Raw genomic sequence first — 17,046 nt, forward strand, 5'->3', positions numbered from 1 at the left:
GTGCGGAGCAGGAGCACGGGCCGGAGACGAGGGGGACGCACTGACACGCTCCGCACATCCACCACACGCTGCACTTCCTGATAGTTCAAAAGTCTGTGTCAGGAGAGACTCACTTCATTAACCGACTCCCGGGCCCCCCCGCGTGTGATGACAAGGGCGTGCGCCCTTGGGGTTGTGATTCGGGACGTGTGGATTACATCGCCTGGGACAGGGACTTACACACGTGTTTAATGGCACTCACAGGCCATCACCCCCTTCACACGGCCACCCCGCACATCCAGGTACACACACCGAGACGTGCCCGCACTGAAACACGGACACGGAGGCCTCAGAAAGAGAACACTTGCCTTGGGCGGGGTGAACGACACTGGGGATTTCTGTTTCACTCTATCCACTCCCTTGCCCAGACAAAGCCGCTGGGGCCCCTACACCGCGTCACCAACCCCCTGGGGGCACCGTGCACGCTTCCTAGTCTAATGCTCGCAGCCCCGAGGACGGGACAGAGCACCCTACCCCCCGGCACGAGAAAGGTGAGGCTCAAGGAGGCTGAAGGACTCACCCTGGGTCACAGAGCCCCTCCCACCGAACAAACACCGTGTTCTCTCGGGAACCCCCTTCGCAAAGCTCCCCCGGTGCTGTGAAAAGTGGGTTTGCTCCGGGAACGTGGGGGACTCATGCCCTCAACTGGACCCCCACGTTTCCTTGATTCTGATACATCCTCGATGGTCAGTCACCCCTTCTAGTTACTGATGGGGGTAGGGGGATGCCGGGAAGACACTGCCCTGAGGGTGCGCGTGCCTTCCAATCATTAGTGGGCCCTTCGCTGAGACACAGTTTTGGAGAGTCACACGGGAACCTAGCCAAATTATCCCGGAGCCCTCTCACAATGAGATCAGACCTGGGCATGGGGCCGTTTGGGGTGGGGGTGGGAGTGGGGGTTAACTTTAAGTTCCCTCACTGTCACACTGCATGGGGATCTGTGCTAAAAACAGGTAAGTCCTGGACCAAATGGCAGGGCCCAGCCAGCCTTCCGACACCCCCGGCCTCACTCCCCAGGCCACAGGCAAGGGGACCAGGCCCCCGGCCGATGCGAGGGCTCTCCCAGGGCAGGACAGCGCCGCACCCCTGACCGGGCCAGACCGGCCCCTGAGCAGAGTCTCAGCTGGACAAGGGCGTCTGCACTGCGCCTTTTCAGCGCGAAGCTCATTGGTGCCGCCAGGGGGGAGCCCCACCGCCGCCCAGGAAAGGCGGGCACGGCATTCACCCCCCCATTCCGTGTGAAGGGTCCAGAGCAGGGGAATCCACGGAGGCGGAAGTGGACGAGCGGCTGCCGGGGGCGCGGGGAGGGGAGTGAGCAGTGACAAGCTCCCTCCAGCAAGAGAGCTTCCTACCAGGTCGGTGCATCTCGGTGCCTTTGGCTTCACCACAAAACAATGTATAGGCTCGAAGGACAAATGCTGTCTAAACCCGTAACACCGGAGCCCGTTTTCACGAGCGATGCTACCTCACCACAGCGGCAAGGTGGACCACCGGCCTCCGGGAGCGTGTTCAGCCCTCCCGTTCGCTCATGCGGGAGCGGAAGGCTTCCCCGTGGTGCCTGCCACCTGCTCTGCCAGGGGCTTCCGCCGCTGCTCCTCAGGCCAAGTCCTACTCGCCAAACTCAGAACACCTCCTCCGGGCAGCCCTCCTCTACCCCGACCTGGCCCTCTCCAAGTCGGTCTGCATCGGCCTTGCTCACCTCCCTCAAGGCCATCCTGTCCACCTGTGCACCCCTGGCACAGCCCGGGGCACCTCGAGGGCAGGGCTAGCTCTTGCCCACCAGGGACACCCCAAGGCCTGGCGCGCACAGCTGGGGGGCTGCAGCGCACGCTCACCTGCAGGAGCATCTGCCTCAAAGGGAGGAGCCGCCTGCATCAGTGAGGGGCAAGGCTGGCAACAAACCTGAGCCCCTCCGAGACCACGGGGGTGTTGCCAAGAGCCAGGACGCCCCCCTGTTCTGTGAGGTCAGGGAGGCGCCCTCCCTTGTCCCCTCACTCCCGCTTCGCCCTGGCGGTCCCTCCCAGACGGTCCATCGCTGCGGCACGAAGCGCAGCACAGAAGCGCCCCTCAGTCCCCGTTCTCCGGGGACAAAGTCTGCTGCCACCTCCTTCCTCCAAACGGAGTGCCGGTGGCCCGGAGACCTGCCCAGAATGGCATGCTGGGAAGCCGTGACCACGGCGGGGCACGGCCACAGGGGCGTGGCTCACAGAGAAACACAGGGGCCTCTGTCCCTTCCCAGCAGCGTGACCGAGGGCAGCTTACCACTGGGCTCTGCGACAGGGGGTCCTCGCCTGCCCGGGGGCGGAAGTCGCCCCCACCTCCCGGAGGTGGCGTGAGAACTAAGCAAGGTCACACGAGGGCCCGTCCCCCCGCACACCGCACACCGCCGGCTCCTTCTCGAGTGTGGAGACTGAAGAGAGGGCCTGGCTGAAGCGAGGTTCCTGACCCCTGACCACGGGAGGCGAGAAGTTCACCGAAGGAAATGAGAGCATATGGGATTGGGGCTGAAGATCACAGGGCGTGTCCCCAGTGCACCCCTGTGGACCAGGAGCCCCAGGGATGCGGCCGGCAAGCTGCACACCACGCCCACGGGCAAGAGCACGGCTGGGCTGGACCCCGAGTCCCTCTGTCCCACGCAGTGGGCAAGGGAAATGGGAGTGGAGGAAAGAGGCAGGTCCAGACCGTCAGCCTCTTTTCCAGCTCCCTCACCCCCATCGGTCCGCAGGCCGCATTTCAAACTCTCTAGTCCAGAGCCGCAAGTTCCAAAACGGTCAGTGGACTAAGCACTAACACTGACCACCGACCGTCACTGGTGTATGATGCTCACTCCATGCTGGCACTGCTCTGAGGACGGGCAAACTGGGGCGCGGCCCTGTGACCCATCTCCAGGCTGGAGCGGTGGGGGGCAGCCTGGCTCCAGCTCCCCCGCGGGGCTGGGACCCCTGAGGACCCTCGCTGCTCTGGAGTCAGCTCCCTGCCTCTTGACCTCACATGAGCCCCTGGCGGGGTCACGGTAATGACTTCTGCCACCTCCGCTGCCCCTGCCCCGAGAGAAGCCGGGAGGCAGGAGCGACCTGACAGCAACTCTAGAGGGAACCGGAACGCGTACTGAGTAGAACCAGGCGACACGCCACAGCCGGCACAGCCGTCTGCACCGGCACCGAACGGAGATCTTCATCCAGAGCACCCCATCCTCACCCCCCGGTAACTCTCGGACACCTACACCCCGATGTACACATGCAGATGTGTGCACACGTGTGCATGCGTCTACTGTGTTTATAGTTGTGTGTGTGTGTGTGCGCGTGTGTGTGAGACTTACAGGGGGATCACTTCATAAATTATGTAAATGTCTAACCCCTATGCTATACATCTGACGTTAATACACTATATTTTACCACGTACAATGTACACTTTTTTGCCCAAGTTTTTAAGGGAAAAATAAGGGTGTGCATTGTACACAGTAGTACTAATTCCACATCTATACAAACATTTTTAATTCTTTTACTTATGCTTATTCATTAAAAGTGTAAATCTAGAAAGCAATTAATGATATCCATATGCAAAATAATATGATAATTGTTTTGTTTCTGGAATACAATAATCAGTTTTGTTTCTAAATGTAAAAAAATAAAGAATTGAATTAAAAAATTTAAACAAAAGATTTTTTCCCTGGACGTTTGGGCCAAAAACATGGGTGCGCATCATGCACAGCAAAAATGTGGCAATATTGAATGCCAACCATAACCAAAAAGAGTCATTTAAAAACTACATTATGTGGCCGTGGCCGGGTGGCTCAGTTAACTGGAGAATCCTCCTGTGCACCACAAGGCGGCAGGTTCGGTCCCCGGTGAGGGCACTCACCTAGGTGCAGGCTCGATTATAGGTCGGGGCGCCTACGGGGGGCAACAAGTTGATGTTTCCCTCACATCAGTGTTCCCCTCCCTTCCTCCCTCTCTGCTGAAATTAATAAACATGTCCTCGGGTGAGGATTTAACGTCTGTGCACGTGTGTGTGCATATGTGTGCGCATAAAAGGGACGCATACTTTTTGATATGTATTTCCCACAGAAGGCCACCAAGTCTCAGAAAGGACAAGTGACTTGTCCGATGTCACGCAGCCTGTGCAAGGGCTAGAGACAGCACCTGGATGCAGGGTTCTGACCCCAAAGGGCGTGTTCTGACCTACCCACAAAGCCTGAAAAACCCCACCTTCGCCCTCAGTGACAAAGTGCTACCGTGCCAGCAACGCCGGTGCCAGCAGACAGCGGCACGAACACTGCACCGTGTGCAGCCTCCACCGGCGCCGCCGGCAGCACGGAAGGGGACACGGCGGGAACACAGCACGTCTGTCTGGGCCCACCGCGTCCCCTGGACAGCGCGTCTCGACCACCTTCGGTGTCAGCCTCCTCGGTGGATCGGGGTTCTCAAACTGAACGTTCACCCGCAGGGCTGCCTGATCTCCCAGCCGAAGAACGAACCCTTCCACCACCATGGGCACGGGCAGCACCTTGAACACACGCATCCCTTTTTAAAAAATAACATCGCCTCACAGCAGCCTCTGGACTTCCTGCAAACGGCACAGCCACCAGCAGCAGCTTCACCCTGCTCTCTCTACCAGCCAGACCCCGGGCTCGGCCCTCGCCAGGCGCCGCCTGGTTTGATCTCCCCACGACCTTCGGCGGTGCCGTCGTCATCACCATCGTCAGCCCTGTGGTCAGCGACCCTTCCGCACAGCACTGGACACCCTCGCTTCACCTCGCTCCTGCACACCTTTCTCCCGCAGACTCCACCCCACGCGGGAAATTTCGCACAGAAAGCAAAATGTATTCCATCTAGAAGGCACCCTGGGGTGAAGGCTCTTGTGAGGTGCAGAGCCGGTGCTGTGGGAAGGGCCGCTCTGGTTTCAGGGTGGACGCCGACACGCCGGACTGACACGCAGCGGGGACGCCTCCAAATGCATGGCAGTGAGCAAGCCGGGAGCACCCAGGGGAGACGGGGCCGCCGCTCGGGCTTCTACTTACCAGCTCTGTGTGCACTTTAAGGTGTGCCTGCAGCTTATATTTATCTGGAGTCGAGTAGTCACAGCCATCAGTGGGACACTTCAGCAAGATGTTACTGTGTTTCTGAATTACATGGCGTTTAAGGCAGTTTTTGGTGATGGAAGAGTAATGACACTGGGAGCAATAATACAGATGTTCCCGGGTGTGGGTGCGGACATGCATGTCAAAATGCACTTGGTACCAAAAAAGTTTGCCTAAAAAAATATGTTCACGTGAGAAGAAGGAAGTTTCTTTTAGACTGAGTTTGACTTTTTAAAAACTACCACCACTCCGCAACGACCACCTTCCTCTACGTCTCCCGCCTGGGCGGGCCACCCTTCACACTTCCCACCACACTGCTGTCGGGGGCTGCTCTTCGGAGGTGGGCGGCTGCGAACACTAAGGGGGCTACTGCTTCCGCCTGGCGTCAGAGCCGGGAGGGGAGGACACGGGTGTCTGCCGAGGACCGGTTACGGTGCCCAGGGCTGGATGCACATGCCGGTGACACCTGGGTCACCAGGGCGGCGCCGGACCTCCCGCTCTCCGCGCTGCCCGCTCCCCGGGGACGCAGAGGCCACGCCTGCTCTGTGACTGGAAGGTCCTACTCGGGGCCTCCCCGCCAAGGGCTGCCGCCACGCCCCCATCCTCTCTCTCTCTCTCTGCTCGTCTAGCCCTCGGCCACAACGCAAGCTCTACGCCAACCGCGTCCTGTGCCAGAAGAAAGACTCTTCTTGGGTACAGCTCCGGCAGAGGCCGTGGGCTAACCCTCCGCATGCAGCCTGACCGAGCCGCACGGCTCTCTGTCCCGTCACCCCGGCCGTCTCCGCAAAGCCCGTGCACGGGCGGGTGGCCGCCCGCGGCTCCCCACAGACGGGCACGGCTCGCCTGGAAGCCGCTCTCTGCAGAGACGTGCGCTCCAGCCGCACGCGAGGCGGGCGGGCGGGCGGACGGAACGAGAGGCCCGCCGGCTGCGCCCCGTGCCTCCCTTACCACAGTATTCACACTCCAGGTCTCCGTACACCTTCCGGAGCCTCTCGCACAGGCCGGGGTCCATGCGCCTCTTCTGCAAGCTGTCCAGGACCCGCAGGAAGGCGTTCATGCTCGCCCGGTGCTCGGGCGCGGGGGTGCAGAGGTCGGCCTGGCCCAGGGCCGCGTCCTTCCCGCCGGCCGCCGCCGGAGGCGGGTCCGAGGCCTCTGCTGGGTTTGACCTGGGGCACCTACTGGGATCTGGCCCCTCGGGCGGGAGGGCAGCGGCCTTCTGCCCTTCCCCTGGGGGGCTCTCGGAGGCCTGGGCCTCCTGGCCTGCGGCAGGGATTCCGGCCTTGGGCGGCAGCAGGGTGACTTCCTCGTCCTGAGTCTGGGTGGGGCCTCCGGGCTGGGGGTCCTGGGTCTTCCCAGGAGCAGCGTGCACCTGGGCAGAGAAGGGGTCGTTTTTCAGCAGCAGCTCACTGGGAACGACCACCCGGGGGGGCAGGCCCGCGGGCTCCACCGCGGCAGCCTCCAGCGCACAGGACGGCAGGGCAGTGCTTCCGGCCTGGGGGGCGCCGGCTAAGTGCTCGGCCGGGGCAGGCACCTGCAGCAGGGCCTCCGGCTCCTTCCGTCCCGCCTCAGGCTCCGCGTCCCCGTCCCCGGGGCAGGCCGCCTCCTTGGGCGCGCTGACCCCCTGGAACGCAAACTCCTCTTCAGCCAGCTGCAGCTGGCTGCCCAGGGACTCCTGCTGGATGTCGCCCCCGGGTTCCAGGAGGCAGAAACTCTGGTTGATGGAGCTGGTGAAGACGGCCGCCTCCTGGGCGGCCCCGTGCACGTCCCGGATGTGGGCGCGCAGCCGGATGGAGCTGACGAACTTCCTGAGGCAGACGGCGCACACGTACACGAAGGGGTGCTTCCTGACGTGCAGCTCCAGCGCCTGGTACTTGGTGGCCCCGTGGCCGCACAGCTCGCAGGCAAAGGGCCACTTGTCGCCGTGGACCAGCATGTGGCGGTCGCGGTCCAGCTCGTTCTTGAACTTGCGCTCGCAGATGTGGCAGTCGTAGAGCAGCTGCCGCTTGCCCTCCCGGGTCAGGAGGCAGAGCTCGTCCAGGGCCTCCTGGACCGGCTTGTCCTGCGGGTCGTGCACGTGCCGGATGTGCTTGATGAGGTTCTTGACGTCGGAGTACTTCTTCCTGCAGAAGCGGCAGTGCTGCTTGATCTTCTTGTGCACCCGCTCGACGTGCACCTTGAGGTGGCCCTTGCTCAGGCAGGTGAAGGAGCAGTAGTCGCAGGAGAACTTCTCGCCCGTGTGCTTGCGCAGGTGCACGTTGAGGTTGGCCTTGATGGCGCTGGCGTAGCTGCAGTGGGAGCACTTGTACGGCTTCTCGTTGGTGTGGATCCTCAGGTGGGCCTGCAGCGAGTGCTTGAACTTGAAGACCTTGTTGCAGTACTCGCAGGTGAAGATCTTGAGCTGGGTGGGCCCTAGCCTGGAAACAGACAACACCACGGTTACCGCTGGAGGCTCCACCTCCTCCCAGGAACCAAACAGCGCAGGCTCCAGAGGGAGCTAGGTGGGGCTCAGGGTCGGGGGACGCATGCACTTATCAACCAGCAGGACCAAGGACCATTGAGAACAGAAGCAAGGGTCCGTGATCCTGCACTCCCAGTCTGGGGGGCGACGGGGGGGCAGGCTGGCACACGGCTGCACCCTGTGTGGGACACATGGACTGGAATGTGAGCAGGGTGAAAGAGAAAGCCACCCCTAACCTGGATGGAGGAGGCTGGGAAACTTGCCGAAGCAGAGAAGTCTGAGAGCTCAGGCCCAGAACAAGGAGGAGGAGGAGGAGGAGGAAGACCATGTCACTCAGAACGTACTGGAGAACCAGCTGTGTGCTGGAGCTGGCCTGCACGGTCCCGGGCAACTCAGCGGGGACCGGAACGAACCCAGTCTGCTCCATGGGACTGCGCACCACCTGCTTCGGCTCGCTCGGGAGCTCCGGGAACGCAGACCCGCCTGTCCCTCCAACCAGCTGGGGGTGGCAGCCTCTCCCTCTGCTGCGGGTGCCCACGGGAGGGCCGCCCACGAGCGAAAGAGCCCGGCCTTTCTCCAGGTGCTCACTGCCCCCAGGAAAGTGGCTGCGGGGTCTGAGCGGAGTCCGGAGCAGGACCAAGCACCTTGAGAACTGAGCTGCCGCCTCCTTTCTGCTGAGGACGCGCCTGCCCGCGGACGCGTGTGGCGCTGAGCTCTCAGTGAGGCGGGTGCTCTCAGTGAGGCGGGCACCCACGGGCCTGGCCAGCCGCAGTGGAGGACTGCAGGTGGGAGCAGGGGCGGGGGGGTCAGTGTCTAGTCCTCTGGCACATCACGGGAGGCCCCGTGCTGACTTGTCCCACGGGACTTTCTCCCGCTGACACAGAATCTGCACCTCACTCCCCTGTGTCAGGGCTGGGTCCGAACCCGGACAGTTCTGAGTTCAGCGGTCAGTTACTAACCTCGTTCGTCACTTATTAATAAATGAGCGCCACTGATTAACACTTGCCACGCGCTTCGGGCGCTGCTGGATCTCACGTACGGGGTGGAGGAGAAAAGCGTAGTCCCCCTCGGAGCCCTTTCCTTTCACAGGGCAATGCGTGTGGGGAAAGAGACGGCAATGACAACAGCTAATGACCACTGAGCACTTAGCATGCGCCAGCCCCTGTGCTAAGTCTCTAATCCCAACCCTCCCACTGTACCCACTTTACAGATACAAAGACTGAGCCGGTGCCCACGGTCATACAGTTAGTGAGCGGTGAGGCCCGGGTCTGCACCTGAGCAGACTGTCTGTCTCCAGAGCTGGCTCGTTCCTCCTCGTTCTCTGAACTGTGTGCAAACACCACACACCCCAACCCCTGCCCGGGGGGCCGTACACAGGGAGAAGGCCCCTGTGCGGGGCGCCCATGCTGTCGGGACAGCCATGCCTTGTTTCTGAAATCAGCAAGTGACAGTCACCAAACCGCTACAACATGCAGGGGGACAGGAGCTGGCCACGAGCCAAGGGGGTGGGCGAGGCCTTCTCCCCCACGAGGGCCCCCTCTGGACGCGTGTCCAGGGTCCCCGGGGAGGCCTCAGAGACACGAGCGACCGCACGGCACCGTGAGCCAGACGGTGCTGAGCCGCCCCCGCCGGAACCGCCGGGTCTGTAATTACGGGCCTCCCCCCACCACTGTGCTTGATCAACACAGGCTGCCTCGTCCTTAAATCAAAAATACTCGAACGGATCGCAGTCCACGAACCCCGGAGGGTACACTTCACAGGGTATAATTAAAATATTCAAATGTGGAAGTTACTGGTAGGCCTGCATGCTGAATCCAAGGCCAATTTAAGGAAAGTCATTTGGACTTTTCTCAAATGGTAAAGATATCCAGAAGGCGACAGATTTTACTGGTGCAGAGAACACCAGAGGAAGGGAGCCTGGACTCGGAACGTTAATTAAACAAACACACCACGGCACCCCCTTCTCTAATGCCAGACCTGGGTGGTCCTAGGAGAGCCCTCGGCTGCGCTGCACTGCCAGACAGACACCTCAGTGCCCTGCGTCCCGAGGAGGAGGTGAACCCGACGTGGACGCCCAGCGGCCCGCATCAGACTCTCGAGGGCAGGCCACTGCCTGTGACCGTGAGTGGACGTGCTGGGCTGCCAGGCCCCACCAGCCGGCTCCAACTGTTGGGTTACGCTGCCGATGCCCCCCCCCCCCACCCGCTGTGGGAGAACACAATCAGGTGCTCTATTCAAAGGGCCCGGCCCCTGGGGCCGGAAGGAGGAGCAGAAAATCCCACGGAAGGGGCTCACTGAGCTGCTTCTCTCCTGCCACAGCTCAAGGCAGGAAGCTATTTGAGGCTCCCGACGCAGGAGACGACTTCGCACATTTTTTCCATTCATTCATTATTTCGAAAAAGTGTTCCAGACGCTGCAGATGCACAGGGACTGAAAACACACGTGCCCCGTGCTCTCTGGGCGCTGACCTCGTAGGGGAGCACGGGCCAGCCCGACAGTCCCAGCACACGGAGCAGGGGAGACCTCGGGCTCCCGACTGTGGTGGGGGAGGACCGGGTCAGGGCAGACTGGGCTCCCTGAGGGGCAGCGCGGGCCTCCCGGAGGGAGGGCTGGGCGGCTGAGCAGAGAGCCGAGGGACGACTGGGGGAGGGGCGGCATCCGGGAAGAGCGGGGGGCACCTGCAAACAACAGGGGTTAAGGAAGTGAAACAGGCCCAGGTGGCTGGAGCCAGAGAACCAGAGGGCGCACGGGAGGGGCCGGGCCAGGTGGGAGAGGGGCCGCACTGGAAGGCCTGAGGCCAGGCTGTCCCGACAGCAGGGGAGGCCTCGGAGGGTACAATCCAACGGGCATTTTACAGAGACACCCTTGGCTGCCATGTCGGAGTGGAGAAGACTATAGCACATCCTCATGCTACAGCATGTGCCCCCAAAGAGAGGTCCTGAATAATTTCAGCAAGAAGAAAGTACGATGTGGCTAATATTAAAAGCAAGATACGAAATTGCTCCTAAAATATAAACTCAATTCTATAAAATATATGGGCTGCAAAAAGGCTGAGAAGGAACACTCTAAACTACTAACAGTGGTTATCCCGGGGTGGTGAGCTCACGAATGACTTTACTGGAACTTTCCCGGGCCTCCCGAAGCTCCTACACACTAAACCTGAACCACATCTGCGTGCAGCCCTTGACTGGGACGGCCTAATGACAGACTGCTGTAACCTGAAGGTGTGCACCTGTTTCACAGCGCAAAACTGCCATGCCAATGAAGTCTCTTTCATAACAAACACTACAAAACATTAACAGGATGTGTAGCACAGAAACACAGCCTAGCTCTGCTCATTAAATACTGAGTACCAGTCTACCCACAACCGGGTCAGCGTTCAGCTGAAGCCCCCCCCCCCCAACAGACCTGGAAACACTGTGAAGGTAAGTAGCTAAGGTCTACCTGAGGTGAGACCCCAGTGATCTTCAAATTTAACCCCATTACAGGTTTGCCAAAGGAACAAGCGCGTTCACAGCTTCACCGACACATCCGGTCGCCCCCACGCGCGAGAAGGGGGACCGCGCCTACGAGGCAATGAAGCCCCCACGTGACACCACGGTCCAGTGGGGAGGGAGCACCGCGGGCACCAGACGCTTCTCAGCTGTGTCACCACTCCTTCTCTCCGCGGTGCCGAGGCCGACTCTACAGGCACTCTACGGGCTGGCGTCACAGGAGCTCGCCGGCAAAACCACCTGCGTCAGGGTCACAGCGGAGGGAAAGCAGGTCCCGGCAGCCGCCGTGTCTGTCCTGTCCTCGCTCACATCCCCGGTCCCTGGCCCAGACCAGATGTCCAGCCTGCTGACCTGAACTCCAGGAGGGACACGCCCCCCTGCACCGTGGGCTGCAGACTGGCCGGGAGAGGGGCGGACTCTCCGGTTAAACCCAGACACCAGTGCCCTTCCTTCACGGAGCAGCGCCCCGGTCAGCTCGCGCGCCGTGCTCTCGCCCTCGGTGGCGGCACGAGCGCCGGCCTCTGGCGGGAGTCACGCAGAACACACACTCTACCTGCTTGACTTCATGGGCTGCTCGTACGGTGTCTGCTGGATCGCGTACTCCTGGTACCCCCTCCGGGGCGCCCGCTCGGCGGAGGTGGCCTCGGGGTTCGTGGCTCCTGTTTCTGGGGGCCCGGCCTCCACGGGAACAATCTTGGTAGCACCTGCGAGGAGGCACAATGAGCCTTGTGTTACAGAGGCACCTCGAGTGGCCCCGACCGCAGCCCGTGCAGAGAGCAGAGGCTGGGTGACACCCAGGTGTCAGTCTCCCTTCAGGTCACACGTTTAACGTGCACGTGCGCGTGGGGAAAATGGGTACACCTTCCAATAACCTATCAAAGGGTCCTGAGGTCCACTGTCACTTGATCTGCTTATTAAAAATACACAAACATATAGATAGATACAGACACGTTTACCTGCCAGGTGTTATGTGAAATCACATGAGTTGAACTTTACGTAAATGTAAACTTGCATCGACAGCATGGGGTAGTGGTCCTGGCTAATGTGCTCAGTGGGCTGGGCACTGTCTCCCACAAACCAAAAGATCGCAAGTTCGATTCCCAGTCAGGGCACATGCCCGGGTTGCAGTCCAGGTGCCCAGTAGGGGGGATGTGAGAGGCAACAAATTGATGTTTCTTATACAGATAATTCTCTCCCTCCCTTTCTTTCTTTAAAACTAAATAAAATCTTTATTTTAAAAAAACAGGGTGGTGGGCAGGGCAGGGGGAGCAATGAGAAAAAAGGTGGGACAACTGCAAATAAACAAAAATAAAAAATATAAAAATTTAAAACTAACAGCTAATAAAAGAAAAGCAGCACGGAGCAGAGGGAGCCGCCAGCCCCCGGTGAGCAGGCACGGGCACCGCCGGGGTCCAGCCCCGGGGTGAGCTCCCTTCCCGCCCCGCGGCCTCTGCTCCCGCCCACAGAATGAGCAAAAGGCCGGGGTGAACACACTCAAAGGTCGCCTTCTGTGTGCAGCTCTGCGGGGTGAAACGGCCGAAGACCCTTCACGGCAGCAGACACTCCAGACGAGTGTGCACTGCACGCACGCACGCGCAGGTGTCTATCAGGTGTGCCAAAGAACAAGCTCCGACCCCCTCTTGCCTCTGCGACAGCAAAGGACAATAACTCTCCTCTTCACGCCCCCTTAACAGACATCTCAAAATACCTCCACCAAGTTGTAAGAAACCATTGTAGGAACTTCCTCTAGAGACAACTGAGAACAGGAACCTCTTGCCTGGGATTTCCACTCCCCGGAACAGAGTAACACTGCTCTGAAGCAGGGTGGGGCAGCTAAAGTGACTTTCCAGAAAGTTCTTCCAGTCACAAATTTTATGTGGATGATTCTCCACTTACCAGCTTTCTCGGCACTGAAGTATTAAGAGGCATTTATTCAGCATTTTCACTTTAAATAATGAGTAACTATTAGTATTGAAAAAAAAGATGCTTAAAAGGCACTAGCTATTTTTAAAATCCTAAACTTAAGTTTTAAAATTTTATTTTTTCACACCTATCACCCCAAACAGATAAGAGAAAAACCTATTATTTTACTTCAGAACCCATAATAATAAAACTGCTCTTAGTCTAAAGTAAGCCTTTCTGGAAGAGACTTTTTTAAAAAAAAGTAGCATAATACATCCACCTGCTATCTCCTGTGAAAGGGAAGGGAGACGGACACCCCCAGCACTGTACAGTGTCTGATGAACCCACTGAACATGCATGAGAGCAGCGAGGCGGCGGGACGGAACAATCAGCACGGGGTCGGAGAAGCAGCGGCCCCACTGAGCGCGGTGAGGGAGGGGTGTCCGGGAGAGGGGCTGGGGCAGAGAGCGGAGACAGAAAGCCCGTCCTTGGCTGCAGCACCCTTGACCGCAGCTGGGGCGGGAGGGGCACGGGGCGGCTGCAGAGTGGGCGACCCAGGCGGGAGGGGCCTCCCCCCTCCCGCACACAGCACACAGCACGCACCGCCCTGCCGTCATCCCCGGTTAACGGGTGGTGGAATGGGGACCCCAGGGTCCAAGCCGCCAGGCTGCCCTCAGTACAGCCTTGCCCGAAGGTCCCTGTCTGGTCACTCCCTGCTCGTCCTGGTCACCTGGGATGGCCTCGTGGGCAGTCAAAACCACGCTGACGATGGGCTTCTTTGCTCTGGACGCCTGCCCGGCCTCCTTCCCCGAGGAGACCCGCTGGACCTTCTCCGTTCTCTGCGTCCGCGGTCTCCGAGGGGCCTTTTCGCGATCTTCCTCCTTAAACTTCTTCTCCAGGTCCAGGTCAGACTCGTTACCTGAAGAGTGAACACCGAGATGGAGAAAACGCCCTTCCGAGCAGAGACAGAGCCGGAGGGCGCCCAGAGCCCATCTAGGGGCGGTGAGGGGACGTGCCTGCGACCTGCACAATGGTCCCCGTGGGGCAGGCCGCCGCGTCCCTTCAGACGCCATCCTGGGTCCTCCCACCTGTCCTCGAGTCAGTGAACAGTCCCCTGCACTCCCGCTGCAGGCCACGGCCCAGGCACGGGGATGTCCCCCGTCTCATTGGCACGAACCCCACCAGGCTTCAGAGTCACTCACGAACAACTCTGGGTGGGAGAGAGCACCAGGTCCTGCAGCCTGAGAAGAAACCCGTCACTTCCCCGCCGTATGGCGAGCAGGCGCCTCGCATGCACCAGGCAGGAGGACCCAGCCTTCCGAGGCGCCCTCGCAGACCCTGCCCGGCCCCGGGGAGAGGCCGACGTGCAGACGGTGCGGTCAGGGACGGCCCCAAACACCACCTAACGGGAAGGGGTCGGGACAATGCGGGCAGGGAGGGTAGACTCTAGCTGACAGGTCAGAAAAGACTTTCTAAGGAGGCAACCCTTCCGTTAAATACAAAAAACCAACATTTGCGGCAAAGGACAGGTGGTGGTAAAAATGGCAGCGTTCCATTCAAAGAAAAGGTAGCAGAGACGAGGAGCAGCTGTTACCCAGGTGCCCTGTGCGGCTCCCTTTGGGGAGAAGCAGGGCGGCGGAAATAAAGCCAGTGGAGGAGCAGCTAGGTCCCAGGGGACTGGAACGCCGTGGGAAGCCTGGAACCTCCCGTGAGCGCCAGAGCTCATGAGGCCCGGGCAGCACGAGTGACCTACCCTGTCAGGCGAGGCTCGGGACAGGACACGGGCCCCGGCTCCCGAGCAGCCAGGGCTGCGCCGGCAGGTCATGGGGCACAGTCACCAAGTCTTTTGGCTGTTCAAAGGCAGACTGGAAATCCAGATTTTTATATGACATCTGATTTTTTCAGGGTTGACTCTGATCTAAAGATTTTTAAAATAATGGGGGAGCCAACCAAAACATGTCTGTGGCCCCATGGGACCCGCCTCTCCCCTGCCAATCTGGAAGGTGATGGTGGTGGTGGCGGGGGGGGGGGGGGGGGGGCTTGATTAAATCTGTGCTTTAAATCTGCACCAGCACTGGGAGAATGATTGAATGTGTTCAAAAGACATTCACACGCACCAGAGGGTGGCCATGCCAGCCACAAGCATGACAAGAGCTAACCCCATGTGGCCAAGCTTGGCGTTAGCCTGAGTGGCGGGAGCCTGAGGGGCGGGAGCCAAAGGGGCAGGAACCAAAGGGGCAGGAGCCACCGTGACAGACGTCCAGGTGAAGACAAAGGAGAGAGCGAGCTCTTGAAGGCACAGCTGTCCCGGATTCCAGAGCAAGATGCAAAGAGAGGGCAGGAAGGGGCAGGGCTCTTCCCTTGTGCAGAATCACAGCCCCAGAACTGAAGTCAGCTGTCCAAGGACTACTTCCTCATGACAAGCACACACAGCCCGAGGTCAGAGAGGAGCTGAGTGGGTGGCTGGCTGCAGGAGCCGCAGGCAGATAGGCAGGCGGACAGCGGGGGCTCACAAAGGGCTGGGCTACCAGAGGCGAGGTCGGAGCCCTGCAGCCATAGGCCAAAGCCAGAAGCATGGAGAGACCAAAGGGAGACAGCCCAGGTAACTGGGAGCTTCCTACGATTCAGGTCCACCTACAGCCGGACCCGCGTGTCTGCGCCCCAACAAACGTCCAAAGGCAGACATCCGATGGAGAGGCACAGACTCTTAGGGGGGCAAGACCCTCTCAAGAGGAGGCAGGGAAGGGCCTGGCTTGTGCAGACTGACCGAAGCCGACGCTGGCTTTCTCAGTGCTACGAACAAAAGTCCGCGGGTGCCTGACCCCACCGTCGGGTGCTCAGCACATCTTTAGACCTGGTGGAGGCAGCTTTATGGGTTCCTCTGAACTGACTGGGAAAGGTCCTTGTCATGTAATTAGCACCAACACTAAAGACGTCAACGCAGAACTGAAAGGAAATAACGGCAGGTGAGATCAGGAGTCACCCGAGCGGCACCTCACTCTCCGCGGCCAGGGGGAAGGAGGCCAGGACCAGTGCGCGCCTGTCCCCCGAAGAGCAGGGCGCCCCCGGGGAGCCAGAGGGCGGGCTGAACAAGCGGTCTCCAAAGTCCCTGCCAGGGATCGGTCTTCTGTGATGTCTGATTTGCATCGTCCCTGGTGGCGGGTTTTGTCTCATTGTATGTTACTGTTTAGCGGCTGTAATAAAAGCATCTGAAAGGCCTACAGATTGCCTGAGCCACAGAAGCTCTTTTTGTGGCCTCTATATTGGGTGACACGCCTGCATTAATAACCACAGCAGAATGTGGGAGGATGTCAAGGGGTAGAAACAATGCATTATGGGATTTTTTTTTTTGCTTTTTTAAATAATGCTTTGACACAAATAATCGGGAAGATGGTGGTGTAGGCAGACATCGCTCACCTCTTCGCACAACCACATCAAAATTACAGCTCAAATATAGAACAACCATCACTCAGAACTGTCAAAAATTGAGTTGAATGGAAGTCTGACAACTACGGAATTAAAGAAACCACATCCATCCAGACATGGGGCGGTAAGAGGGGCGCAGACATGGAAAGGGCCGCTCTCTCCCCCACCTGTGGTGGATAAAAAATTCAGGAAGGATATCTCAGGAGCGAGGAGTCCCAGCCCCACACCAGGACTCCCAGCACAGGGCTCTGGGGTGCCAGGAAGGTAAGTCCCCACAACTTTGGCTGCAAAAACCAGTGGGGACTGAGTCGGTGGAAGAAACTTCTAGAGCCCCAAGAAATTCCTCTTGAAGAACCCACACACAGTCTCACCTCTGCAGACTCACTCCCTCGGAGCTCCAGCACGCATAGGGTAGCAGCTTGAAGGGCACCAGTGGCACGAAGGGAGGAACCGAAGTGCCTTGCATCAAAGCAGAGGCTATTGTCCCTTTGGAACCCTCCCCCGACATAGCTGACAAGCTGGTGGCACATCTGAGACTCCAGCAACTTGGTTAACACCGTTTCACCAGCCTTCCAAATCCCCTAAGATCTGCCACACCCAACTTAAGGGCCCACCCCAGCTGCTCTTCCAGATGAATGGCTGGTCTT

General features: G+C 59.5%; 1 protein-coding gene across 1 annotated transcript in view; it reads right to left on the minus strand.

Annotated features, from left to right (window-relative positions):
- Nucleotides 1–17,046, minus strand: part of ZFAT (zinc finger and AT-hook domain containing) — a 105,982-nt gene that overhangs the window by 52,188 nt on the left and 36,748 nt on the right. Inside the window, exons 4-7 of the mRNA XM_028534076.2 lie at nt 13,704–13,892; nt 11,625–11,775; nt 6,068–7,533; nt 5,060–5,292 (exon numbers count right to left, since the gene is read on the minus strand). Coding sequence (XP_028389877.1) covers nt 5,060–5,292; nt 6,068–7,533; nt 11,625–11,775; nt 13,704–13,892 — 2,039 coding nt within the window. The remainder of the gene's footprint in view (nt 1–5,059; nt 5,293–6,067; nt 7,534–11,624; nt 11,776–13,703; nt 13,893–17,046) is intronic.

This window comes from Phyllostomus discolor, chromosome 7 (genome assembly GCF_004126475.2).
Source record: "Phyllostomus discolor isolate MPI-MPIP mPhyDis1 chromosome 7, mPhyDis1.pri.v3, whole genome shotgun sequence".
In the NCBI taxonomy this organism is placed as follows: Eukaryota; Metazoa; Chordata; class Mammalia; order Chiroptera; family Phyllostomidae; genus Phyllostomus; species Phyllostomus discolor.